The sequence below is a fragment of the Podarcis gaigeae genome (assembly GCF_964106915.1).
Source record: "Podarcis gaigeae genome assembly, chromosome: 2".
Lineage (NCBI taxonomy): Eukaryota > Metazoa > Chordata > Lepidosauria > Squamata > Lacertidae > Podarcis > Podarcis gaigeae.
Genome location: NC_139679.1, coordinates 120323571 through 120335960, shown reverse-complemented (window position 1 = coordinate 120335960; position 12390 = coordinate 120323571). Strand labels below are relative to the sequence as shown.

At 43.7% G+C, this 12390-nt stretch overlaps 3 protein-coding genes across 7 annotated transcripts in view; 2 read left to right on the top strand and 1 right to left on the bottom strand.

The window, feature by feature from the left end:
- Nucleotides 1-12390, bottom strand: part of LOC310837726 (uncharacterized protein) — a 196905-nt gene that overhangs the window by 90485 nt on the left and 94030 nt on the right. The gene's annotated exons all lie outside the window — the stretch shown is intronic.
- Nucleotides 1-12390, top strand: part of LOC310837543 (uncharacterized protein) — a 48405-nt gene that overhangs the window by 16956 nt on the left and 19059 nt on the right. Inside the window, exon 1 of one of the 4 annotated variants that reach the window (XM_083724277.1) lies at nt 1565-1642. The exons of the other annotated variants lie outside the window; for them this stretch is intronic. Within the exon in view, the coding sequence (XP_083580403.1) occupies nt 1606-1642 (37 nt within the window). The 5' untranslated portion in view covers nt 1565-1605. Of the gene's footprint in view, nt 1-1564; nt 1643-12390 lie in introns of those variants that run through there. 4 annotated transcript variants of the gene reach the window in all.
- On the top strand, nt 4183-12296 carry LOC310839524 (uncharacterized protein; the record flags this gene model as incomplete). The annotated part of the gene is made up of 3 exons (XM_083728161.1): nt 4183-4450; nt 8322-9347; nt 9936-12296. The coding sequence occupies 3 exons, from the start codon at nt 4183-4185 to the stop codon at nt 9947-9949; spliced, it is 1308 nt and encodes a 435-aa protein (XP_083584287.1). The 3' UTR covers nt 9950-12296.

The following is a 12390-nucleotide window of genomic DNA, read 5'->3' as shown; positions in this document are numbered from 1 at the left end:
TGACGGGGTGAGCTCCAGTTGCTTGGTCCCTGCTCCTGCCAACCTAACAGTTCGAAAGCACGTCAAAGTGCAAGTACATAAATAGGTACCGCTCCGGCGGGAAGGTAAACGGCGTTTCCATGCGCTGCTCTGGTTCACAGGAAACGGCTTGATCATGCTGGCCACATGACCCGGAAGCTGTACGCCGGTACCCTCGGCCAGACATTATCTGTAGATAATACAGTGGTACCTCAGGTTAAGAACCTAATTCGTTCTGTAGGTCCATTCTTAACCTGAAACTGTTCTTAACCTGAGGTACCACTTTAGCAAATGGGGCCTCCCGCTGCCACCACACGATTTCTGTTCTCATCCTGAAGCAAAGTTCGTAACCTGAGGTACTATTTATGGGTTAGCGGAGCATCTGTAACCTGAGGTACCACTGTAAAAATAAAGAAAGAAATACAACATAGACATCAGGGTTTGTAGCCACCGACAGCCTAGTCCTGAATTTATACAATCCTCTTTTTTAAGCCTTCCAGGTGGGTGGCTCAGTATTGCCTCTCTACATCTCAGTGGAGAGGAGGAAACTACCAGCCCCACATATTTATCATATATACACATATGGGGTTGGACTAGGTGACCATTGAGATCAACAAACTCATGTTCTCTAAAATAGTCTATAAAGTTTCCCCATTCTTGATTGAATTTTTTCTCATTTGATCGGTAAGTTTAGCCATTTCGGCATAGTCAATCATCTTAAGTTATCCATTCTTCTTTCTTTGGGACCTTTACTTCTTTCCACCACGTCTGGGATAGTAGCCTCTGGCCCTTGTAATCACATAAATAAACAGTCTCTTTTGCTTCCTCGGCATTTTTTCTCCTATAACACCTAGTAAAAAAGCCTCTGGGTTTTTTTTAACAAACGTAATTTTAAGAATTTTTAAAAATTTCGCAGAAGCCCTTTACTTTTTTACACGTCCACCACATAGGAAAATGTGGAAAGAAGACAAGGTCCCAATGAAAGAAGAATGGAAAGATGATGGACTCTGCCAAAATGGCTAAACTTACCCTAAAGATCAGGCACCAAGATGAGAAAAAAAATCAATCTAGAATGGGAAAGCCTTATAGAGTATTCAAGAGAGCACTGTAAAAACGTCAAAACATTAGCAGGTTTGATGTAACATTGATGAACTAAAAATATAATTAGGAGAGGGGAATGAAGTTGAAATTAATTGAGGAAATATATAGTAATTATATGCAAGGAGAATCAAAGGGGGGAATGGAAACGGGGGGGGGGGGGAGTCAGTTATTGCAAATTCGGATTGGATATCTGTGTACCAAAAGGAAAAGCGTTATTTTCAAAACTGAAAATAATTATAATAATAGTTTAGAAAACGTTTTAGGGCTCCCGTGCAGCTGATCCAGCGGGGCTTTCCGGAGGCGAGACTAGCGCCTCTCCTCGCTCTTTGCCCGGAGAAGCCCAGAGGCTCCTGCCGCTCGGCTCTGAAACGGTTAAGAGTAGCAGCGACAGAGCTGAGATTCCTAGAGCGGAGGAAAAAAGGCTGCCGGGAGAATAGCAGCTTCCGCTTCCTGTCCCGCTTCGGGGGGGGGGGGGAGATACCTGTCATGGCGGCGGCTTTCCTTCCTCGCGGAGGCGCTGGAGGTGGGTCGTATGCATTATGTATTATAAAGGGGGAGAGACGGGGGGGTGCAGCTGGGGGGAGTGTGGGGAGGGATGAAAAAAACCCCATTAGGCAAACCCTTTCAATGTAAGTTCTTTTCCTCTGTCTACTTTTTCTAGTCATCAATTTGTCCAGATTTTCACATCTTATTATTTTTAAATAGAGCTCTTGAAAGTTGGTCGGCATTTTGGTGGGTGCAGATCTCGCCTAATGCACACGCTTTTGCAAAGGGTATTTCCTATATATTTCCCATAATACCCCCGCTTTTTAACATCCGCATGCAGCCGCTGGGAGAGATCATCAGGGGGGTTGGACTGGGTGTCCATCAATATGCGGATGAGACCCAGCTCTGCCTCTCTTTCAAATGGGAACCAGTGAAGGCGGGGAAGGATGGATGGCGGCTAACAGATTGAGGTTGAATCCTGACAAGACACAAGTACTGTTTTGAGGGGGCAGGTTGGCGTGGGGGACTCCCTGGTCCTGAATGGGGTAACTGTGCCCCTGAAGGACCAGGTGCGCAGGCTGGGAGTCATTTTGGACTCACAGCTGTCCATGGAGGTGCAGGTCAATTCTGTGTCCAGGGCAGCTGTTTACCAGCTCCATCTGGGATGCAGGCTGAGACCCTACCTGCCCACGGACTGTCTCACCAGAGTGGTGCATGCTCTAGTTATCTCCCGCTTTGATTACTGCACTGCTCTCTACGTGGGGCTACCTTTGAAGGTGACCCAAAAACTGCAACTGATCCAGAGTGTGGCAGCTAGACTGGTGGCTGGGAATGGCCAGTCACAGGACCATATAACACCGGCCCTGAGAGATCTGCATTGGCTTCCAGTACGTTTCCAAGCTCCTTTTTATGGGGGTAGGACATCTTTTCCTAATGGAAAATATCTTTCTCCTCCCAGCAGGCCAACCTGGGCAGGTGGGGGACCTTCCTTGGGCTCCCCATAGGGCTTCTCCTTTTTTATGTCCCTGGAGCTTTCATGGCATAATACTGGAGTGGGTTGCCAGTTTCTTCTCCAGGTGGATCAAATTTAGTCTAAACTCTCGGCTGACCTGTATGTCTTGGGTGGCCCTGCACGGCATAGGTCATAGCTTCTCTGAGTTATTCAAGCCCCTTCGCCACGACAAGTCAGTGATCCATGAATCGGTATACATCTTTAGGTGCCATGCAAACATGTTCCTTTTTAACCAGGCTTTTGCTAGATATCTTTGACATCCTGTAGTCTTTTTCAAACGTGGCTCTTTTTTGGGGGGGTGTTATTGGGTTGGTATTTTTATTCTGATTATATATGATGTGACCTTTCTGTGAACCACGTTGAGACCTCCGGGTATAGGGTGGTATATAAACTCAATAAATAATAATGCTAACATTAATACTTTAATTATTTGTACCCCACGGATTGGACTGGGTTGCCCCAGCCACTCTAGCTGGCTTCTAACAAATATAAAAGTATAATAAAACATTAAAAACCTCCCTACACAGTCTTGCCTCCAGTTGTCTTCTAAAATTTGCATAGTTATTTTTTTGACAACTGACGGCAGGGCGTTCCGTAGGGTGGGCACCACTACCAAGAAGGCCCTCTGCCTTGTTCCCTATAACTTCCCTTCTCACAGTGAGGGAACTGCCACCAGGCCCTGGGACCTGGATCTCTGTGTCCTGACTGAATGATTGGGGTGAAGACGCTCCTTTAGCATTTCATCAGTTTGCCTTTTTATTCCATCAGGAGATGTTGAAAGGATTCTGGCAGAAGGGGAAGAATCAGAAGTGTCACCAAAAGGATCCAAAGAGCAAAGGAAGCTGAGGGTTCAAGATGGAGGCAGCAGGCGAGAGGGGAGACGAAAGCAGAAGCCGGAGGGTGACTCTGGTATGTCTCAGGGTGGTGAAAATCAAATTCCCAGAGAGGAGAAACCTTATAAATGTTTGGAGTGTAGAAAGAGCTTCAGTCGGAGTAGCATCCTTAAGTCGCATCAACAAATTCATACAGGGGAGAAACCGTATACATGTTCAGAGTGTGGAAGGAGCTTCAGTCAGAATAATTCCCTTACCTCACATCAAAGATCTCATACAGGGGAGAAACCGTATACATGTTCGGAGTGTGGAAAGAGCTTCAGTAAGAGTAGCAATCTTAAGTCCCATCAACGAACTCATACAGGGGAGAAACCTTATAAATGTTTGGAGTGTGGGAAGAGCTTCAGTCACAGTACTGTCCTTATCTTGCATCAAAGATCTCATACAGGGGAGAAACCCTATAAATGTTCAGAGTGTGGAAAAAGCTTCAGTGAACGTAGTACCCTTAAATTGCATGAAAGATCTCATACAGGGGAGAAACCATATACATGTTCAGAGTGTGGAAAAAGCTTCAATCACACTGGTACCCTTACCTCGCATCAACGAACTCATACAGGGGAGAAACCGTATACATGTTCAGAGTGTGGAAGGAGCTTCAGTCAGGGTAGCCACCTTAAGTCGCATCAACGAACTCATACAGGGGAGAAACCGCATACGTGTTTGGAGTGTGGAATGAGCTTCGCTCGCAGCAATGGGCTTACTAGACATCAACAAACTCATCGAGGCAGCAAACCTTATAAATGCTGGGAATGTGGCAAGAGCTTCAGTCGCGCCGACTACCTTTCCTCGCATGAAAGAATTCATATAGGGGAGAAACGATATACATGTTTGGAGTGTGGAAAGAGCTTCAGCCAGAGTGGTAGCCTTACCTTGCATCAAAGATTGCACACAGGAGAGAAACCGTATAAATGTTTGGAGTGTGGCAAGAGCTTCAGTCGTGGTAGCTTACTTACACTGCATCAACGAACTCATACAGGAGAGAAACCGTATACATGTTCGGAGTGTGGAAGGAGCTTCAGGTGCAGTAGCTCCCTTACGTTGCATCAACGAACTCATACAGGAGAGAAACCGTATGTATGTTCAGAGTGTGGAAAAAGCTTCAGTCAGAGTAGCTCCCTTAAGTCACATCAAAGAACTCATACAGAGAGGAAATCTTAGAAATGTTTGGCCTATGGAAAGAACTTATGTGACAAGGACTCCCTTACTAAACTGAAAAGAACCCATACAAGGGAAACAGAAAGGGTTGGCGGTGTGGGAAGATATTTAATCATATCAAATAATCATATCAAAAAGCCAGTAGAGGCTTTTGCAGTTAAAAAAATAAATATGGAGGAAATTGGGCAACCTATAGTCAACTATTAAAAGAAGACAAGGACATCTGAGATAGAAAACATTCAGAGAGATAAGGCACTACCTCTCCGATTGCCTTCCATATCACCAAAAAAATTGAGAAAGATGAATCCAAACAACAAAAAAGCATTATTATGAAATGACAAAAAAATGATCTAAAACTGTTATTGGAATGGGATCTGAAAGACGAGGAAGTAAAGGATGTAATGGTTAAATGGGCCCCACAATACACATGGAACAGTGGGAGACACTTTGGAGGTTAGATATCAGATTTACTGCCTGTTATACTATCAAGAGAGGGATGCAGGTGGCAAGAGGGACGCAGGTGGCGCTGTGGGTAAAAGCCTCAGCGCCTAGGACTTGCCGATCGAAAGGTCGGCGGTTCGAATCACTGCGGCGGGGTGCGCTCCCGCTGCTCGGTCCCAATGCCTGCCAACCTAGCAGTTCGAAAGCACCTCCGGGTGCAAGTAGATAAATAGGGACCGCTTACCAGCGGGAAGGTAAACGGCGTTTCCGTGTGCGGCTCTGGCTCGCCAGAGCAGCGATGTCACGCTGGCCACGTGACCCGGAAGTGTCTCCGGACAGCGCTGGCCCCTGGCCTCTTAAGTGAGATGGGCGCACAACCCCAGAGTCTGTCAAGACTGGCCCGTACGGGCAGGGGTACCTTTACCTTTACCTTTATACTATCAAGGAAAACTTAATGAAAATGTTACACAGGTGGTATGTGACACCTTCCAATCTAGCCAAGATACCTTCCAAACTAGCCAATGTTGGAAATGCAATAATGCAGAGGAAACAATGATACATGTATGGTGGTGCTGTGAGAAAATTAATAAGTTTTGGGGGTGTATCCATGAAGAGCTAAGAAAGATGCTCAAAGCTCCTATAGAAAAAAAACCCAGAGGCATACCCAATGGGCATTATAGGAAAGGACACCCCACAGGATAACAAAAGGTTATTCTTATATGCCACAGCTGCATCCAGATTATTACTTGCTAAAAATGGAAAAGGGGACATTATTCCCACAAAAGCAGACTGGATAGGTAAATTATGTGACTTTATAGAATTGGCCAAACTAACGGCAGCCATAAGACGCCAGTCAAACCAGAGTTTAAGGAAAGAATGGAAATGCTTTCAGGACCAAATGAAAAAACACTGTTCTAAAGAAAACCTGTTGATATGTATGGACTAAGTATGTAAAGCTGAATCAGATTATGACAAATTAATAATAGGTGAATGTTGAATACTATCAAAAACACAATGTAAGTAAGAGCACAGAATATTGAAAGATGTCAAGTTGAGGGAGAGGGAAGTCACGGTGTTGGAATTTTTATTTTATATATCTTTATTTTATGTTGGACTCTTTTATTTTATGAATGTTATATTGAATGTATATATACTTTCTATAATAAATTTTATCGAGGAAAAAGAAGAAGATAAAATTGCTTCCATCCACCAAGACAGCAGATGAGTCTCATGGGTTGTCCAGAGCACAGGCTAGTCCTGTTGTGTTGGATGAGTTTTTTCAGTTGGTCAGGCTGGAGGATATGGACAAGGTGCTTGGATCAGTCAGGGTGACCGTTTGCACTCTTGACCCTTTCGCCTCTTGGCTGATAAAAACCAGCAGGGAGGGAACAGCCGGCTGGGCCAGGGAGATGAACAGTGCCTCTTTACAAGATCCAGGTGCTTTTGGAAGAAACTCATTTTCTGGATCCATTTCAATCAAGGTTTAGGCCTGGTTCTGGCAAGGAAACTGCTTTGGTGGCCCTCTATGATGACCTCTGTCGAGAGAGAGACAAGGGAAATGTGCCCCTGTTCATTGTTCTCCACCTCTCAGCGGCTTTTGATACCATCAACCATGGTATCCTTCTGGAGCGACTCTCTGAACTGGGGGTGGGTGGCCCTGCTTTGCGGTGCTTCCAGTCCTACTTGGATGGTCGTTCCCAGAGGGTGTTACTTGGGGAATGCATTTCAGCCCCAGGGAAGTTTCAATGTGGGGTTCCGGAGGGTCCAATCCAATCCCCCTTGTTGTTTAACACCTACATGAAATCGCTGGGAGGGGTTATCCAGAGGTTTGGAGTACGTTGCCAGCAGTATGCTGATGACATTCAGCTCTATTTCTCCTTTCTATCTGTAGATGAGGCAGTGCAAGTGCTGGACCAGTGTCTTGCCTGGGTAATGGACTGGATGAGGGCCAACAAATTGAAGCTCGATCCAGATAAGAGTGAGGCTCAGTTAGTGGGTGGTTCCCTAGAGCAGATGGCTGGGAGGTCGCCTGCTCTTGATGGGGTTACACTTCCTCTGGAGGAGCAGGTTCGTCGCTTGGGGGTTCTCCTGGATCCTTTGCTGTCGCTCGAGGCTCAGATGGCCAAGAGTGCCTTCCATCAGCTTTGGCTGGTGGCCCAGTTACACCCCTATCTGGACAGGGATAGCCTATCTACCGTTTTCTATGCTCCGGGAACTTCAAGGTTAGATATAGATATGCATTATACGTAGGGCTGCTTCTGAAGACAGTCTGGAAACTTCAGCTAGTGCAGAATTCAGCGGCCAGGCTGCTCACTGGAGCAAGGCGGTTTGAGCATATTACACCCATCCTGGTCTGACTGCACTGGCTACCAATTAGCTTCTGGGTCCAATTCAAATTGCTGGTTTTGACTTGTAAAGCCTTAAATGGCTCAGGATCAGGAATACTTCAAGGACTGCTTCTTTCCATATGAACCTACCTGGACGCTGAGATCCCTTTATGAGGCCCTCCTTCGTGGGCCTCCTCCTCAAGTGGTCTGGAGGGTGGCAACACGAGAAGAGGGCCTTCTCTGCAGTGGCTCCCTGTCTGTGGAATGCTCTCCCCAGGGAAGTTCGCCTGACGCCTTTCTTATACACCTTGTTGTTGTTTAGTCGTCTTAGTCATGTCCAACTCTCCGTGACCCCATGAATCAGAGCATGCCTTGGAAACTCACTTTCCTCTCAAAGCTTCTCCTGTTTTATGTCCCTGGAGCTTTCATGGCATAATACTGGAGTGGGTTGCTGAGTCCTCCGGGTATAGGGCAGTATATAAACTCAATAAATAAGACAATGTTAATTAAATACTAATACTTTCCTTATTTGTACCCCACGAATCTGACTGGGTTGCCCCAGCCACTCTAGCTGGCTTCTAACAAATATAACAAATATAAAAGCATAATAAAATATTAAAAACTTCCCTCTACATGGCTGCCTTCAGATGTCTTTTAAAAGTTGTATAGTTGTATAGTTATTTAGTTAACATTTGACGGGAAGGTGTTCCACAGGGTGGGTACCACTACCGAGAAGGCCCTCTGCCTTGTTCCCTGTAACTTCCCTTCTCACAGGGAGGGAACTGCCACAAGGCCCTGGGACCTGGATCTCTGTGTCCTGACTGAATGATTGGGGTGAAGACGCTCCTTTAGCATTTCATCAGTTAGTTTGCCTTTTTATTCCATCAGGAGATGTTGAAGGGATCCTGGCAGAAGGGGAACATTCAGAAGTGTCACCAAAAGGATCCAAAGAGGAGGAGGAGCAAAGGACGCTGGGAGGTCAAGATGGAGGCAGCAGGCAAGAGGGGAGGCGGAAGCAGAAGCCGGATGGTGACTCTGGTACATCTCAGGGTGGTGAAAATCAAATTCCCAGAGAGGAGAAAAAGCATGAATGCACAGTGTGTGGAAAGAGATTGGGTAGTCGCTCATCTCTTACTTTACATCAAAGAACTCATACAGGGGAGAAACCATATATATGTTCCGAGTGCGGAAAGAGCTTCAGTCGATGTGGTCAGCTTACATTGCATCAAAGAAATCATACAGGGGAGAAACCATATACGTGTTCAGAGTGTGGAAAGAGCTTCAGTCAATGTGGTCAGCTTACCTCACATCAAAGAACTCATACAGGGGAGAAACCATATACATGTTCAGAGTGTGGAAAGAGCTTCAGTCAATGTGGTCAGCTTACTAGGCATCAAAGAACTCATACAGGGGAGAAACCCTATACATGTTCAGAGTGTGGAAAGAGCTTCTTTGAGAATTGTAGCCTTACCAGGCACCAAAGATCTCATACAGGGGAGAAACCGTATATATGTTCAGAGTGTGGAAAGTGCTTTATTTCGAGTAGGAACCTTACGTTGCATCAACGAACTCATACAGGGGAGAAACCATATAAATGCTTGGAGTGTGGAAAGAGCTTCAGTGTAACTAGTTCCCTTACCTTTCATCTACGAACTCATACAGGGGAGAAACCGTATACATGTTCAGAGTGTGGAAAGAGCTTCATTAACTGTGGTCAGCTTACCTCACATCAAAGAACTCATACAGGGGAGAAACCGTATACATGTTCAGAGTGTGGAAAGAGTTTCAGTTGGAATGGTACCCTTTCCTCGCATAAACGAACTCATACAGGGGAGAAACCGTATACATGTTCAGAGTGTGGAAAGAACTTCAGTCAGGGTAGCCACCTTAAGTCGCATCAAAGAACTCATACAGGTGAGAAACCGCATACGTGTTTGGAGTGTGGAATGAGCTTCGCTTACCGCAATGGGCTTGCTAAACATCAACAAACTCATCGAGGCAACAAACCTTATAAATGCTGGGAATGTGGAAAGAGCTTCAGTCACAGTGCCAACCTTACCTTGCATCAAAGATTGCACACAGGAGAGAAACCTTATAAATGTTTGGAGTGTGGGAAGAGCTTCAGCTACAGTGCCAGCCTTACCTTGCATCAAAGATTGCACACAGGAGAGAAACCTTATAAATGTTTGGAGTGCGGGAAGAGCTTCTGTCATGGTAGCCAACTCACATCGCATCAAAGAACTCATACAGGGGAGAAACCGTATACATGTTTGGAGTGTGGAAGGAGCTTCAGTCACCATAGCACCTTTAAGTTGCATCAAAGAACTCATACAGGGGAGAAACCGTATACATGTTTGGAGTGTGGAAGGAGCTTCAGTCACCATAGCACCTTTAAGTTGCATCAAAGAACTCATACAGGGGAGAAACCATATACATGTTCGGAGTGTGGAAAAAGCTTCACGGGCAGTAGTAACCTTACTAGACACCAAAGAACTCATACAGGGAGGAAATCCTAGAAATGTTTGGCCTTCAAAAAGAATTTATGTGACAAGGACTCCCTTACTAAACTGAAATGAACTCGTACAAGGGAAACAGAAAGGGTTGGCGGTGTGGGAAGATATTTAATCATATGAAATAACGCCTATAGAGAGTAAACCAATGATTGTGTTCAGAATTAGAATTTGCTTCCATTAGAATTTTTATTCCTTTTAGTGGCTGTGTTGCAGATTGTTCTCCTGATCAGAGTTAGATTTACATAGCTATGTTCTGTTTTCTTTCCCATGCGTTCTTTCCCATGTATTCATCACTTGTATATAGCGTTGCTATTTCTCCCATCCCCAGTATTTGTTAATCTGGTGTGAATTGATCTGATATTTTCCATAGACACAAATGCATTCTCTGGTATTCTGTTGACGTATGTTAATGACCTATCTTTGCAATGAGAGTATAGCTCCTCAGATCACAGCTCTAATGAACAAATGCTGTTGAAAAACATATACTGTATAATAAGCCTCAATATGCAGTCAAGAGAAAAATTATTCTTCTTTGGTGTAGCCGAGTAAAATTGTCTTTCATGAACACAGTCTTAACAGTGAGTCCGTAAGTGACTGTGGAGGCCAATTCTGGACCCACACATCCTTCCACAGTGGGGACATAGCTTTCCAGGCGGGAGTTGATCATGGTTGGGGTTTGCCATGCATGCCTTCCTCTTAGCATGCTTCTCCCTTGCGTTCTGAGTTCGAGTGTCTTCAAAGTCCATGACACCTTTGGTTGAGAGAGACATTAGAACGGTATAGAATATTTCAATATAGTATTTTCCTGCCTGTGTCTAGAGTGTTAATAGGTCACTAGTCCAGGATGTGTCTTTCTTCACCTTCATCTGCCTAGGAGGGATTTCAGTTTTATGTCTCCGAAATATCCAGGCAGTGGCCGGAATAGAGGCAATGGAAAGAATATGATGAAATAAAAGAACATCTTCAAAGCTGGCTGCATCATAGACAATTAAAAAATATCTTTAAAGAGGACAATAAGAAAGGCTTCTCATAGTCGGTTTCCAAATTCCAAGCAGGAAGTGACAGAAGAAAGTACAAAGTTATTTTAAAAAGGCATATAACATTCTTTTGGAGTGGGAAAACAAAGACAAAGAAGTAAAATTGGTAATGATTAAATAATGGGCCATAACATACAATTTGAAGATTGGGTAAAATTGTGGAAAGTAAATTTGAAATTTGCAGATTGTATACTATTGAGAGAGACCTATATGAAAATGATGTATAGATGGTATCTATCACCGATTAAACTGGAACAAATGCATAAAAATGAAAAGAAAGAGTGTTGGAGATGTGAAATAGAAGGTACGTTTTATCATATGTGGTGGGATTGTAAAAAGGTAAAAGCCTATTGAGAAATGATATATAATGAATTGAAGAAAATGTTGAAAATAACTTTTCTAAAAAAACCAGAAGCCTTCTTACTAGGTATTTTAGGCCAAGACATAAGGAAAGGAAAGAGGACTTTATTTATGTATGCCACTACAGCAGCAAGAATGTTGATTGCACAAAATTGGAAGACTGGAGAAATACCAAGTAAAGAACAATGGCAGGAGAAGTTGATGAACTGTGAGGGGAGAGACTCCACCAGGCAAGGCCTCTTTCCACCTGCCTTGGCCCACTCTCTGCTTCTCAATGTGTATTGTATTGTTTTATGTACTGTGGCTTGCCATTGTCTTACTGATTACAGTTTAGATATTATTGTAACTGTTGAGTGGATTTCTGTTTAACTTTTATATGTTGATATTATTATTTTATACTGTTCTAATGATTGTTGACTGTTACTTTTTGGATGGAGGTTGCCTATTTTAAAGTTATGTTTTATTACCACATTTTTTAATTGCATTAGATTGTTATAAGATGTACATTTTTTGTTTCTTCAGCTTGTAAACCGCCTTGAGTATTGTAAGATAGAAAGGCGGTATACAAATTAAAAATGATGATGACGATGATGTAGAACTGGCAAAAATGACAGACAGACTAAGAGAAAAGGACAACAGCGACTTTTAAAAACAATGGGAACCATTTAGAGAAACAAAGAAACAAAGATAGACTTGAGGCAGGATTTAAATAAACATTCACACTATTAGTATTAGAAAATGTGTAGAAGATAGAGAAATATGGTGTGTTTACTTTTATGTATTTAGGTTTGATGTTATGTTATTAATAACTTTTTCTGTTAGGAGGTTGCAAGGTGGGTGAAAAGAGTAACAAACCAGAAGCGGAAGTTGGGGAAGCCTAGGAGGGGAGGGAGGGAGGAATACATAGTAAAGATTAAGACTTTGAGATGTATGTAATGAATGAAAAAGAAAAATGAATAACATTTTATTTTAAAAAAACCCAATGAGTCCGTAAGTGACTGTGGAGGCCAATTCTGGACCCACACGTCCTTCCACAGTGGAGACATA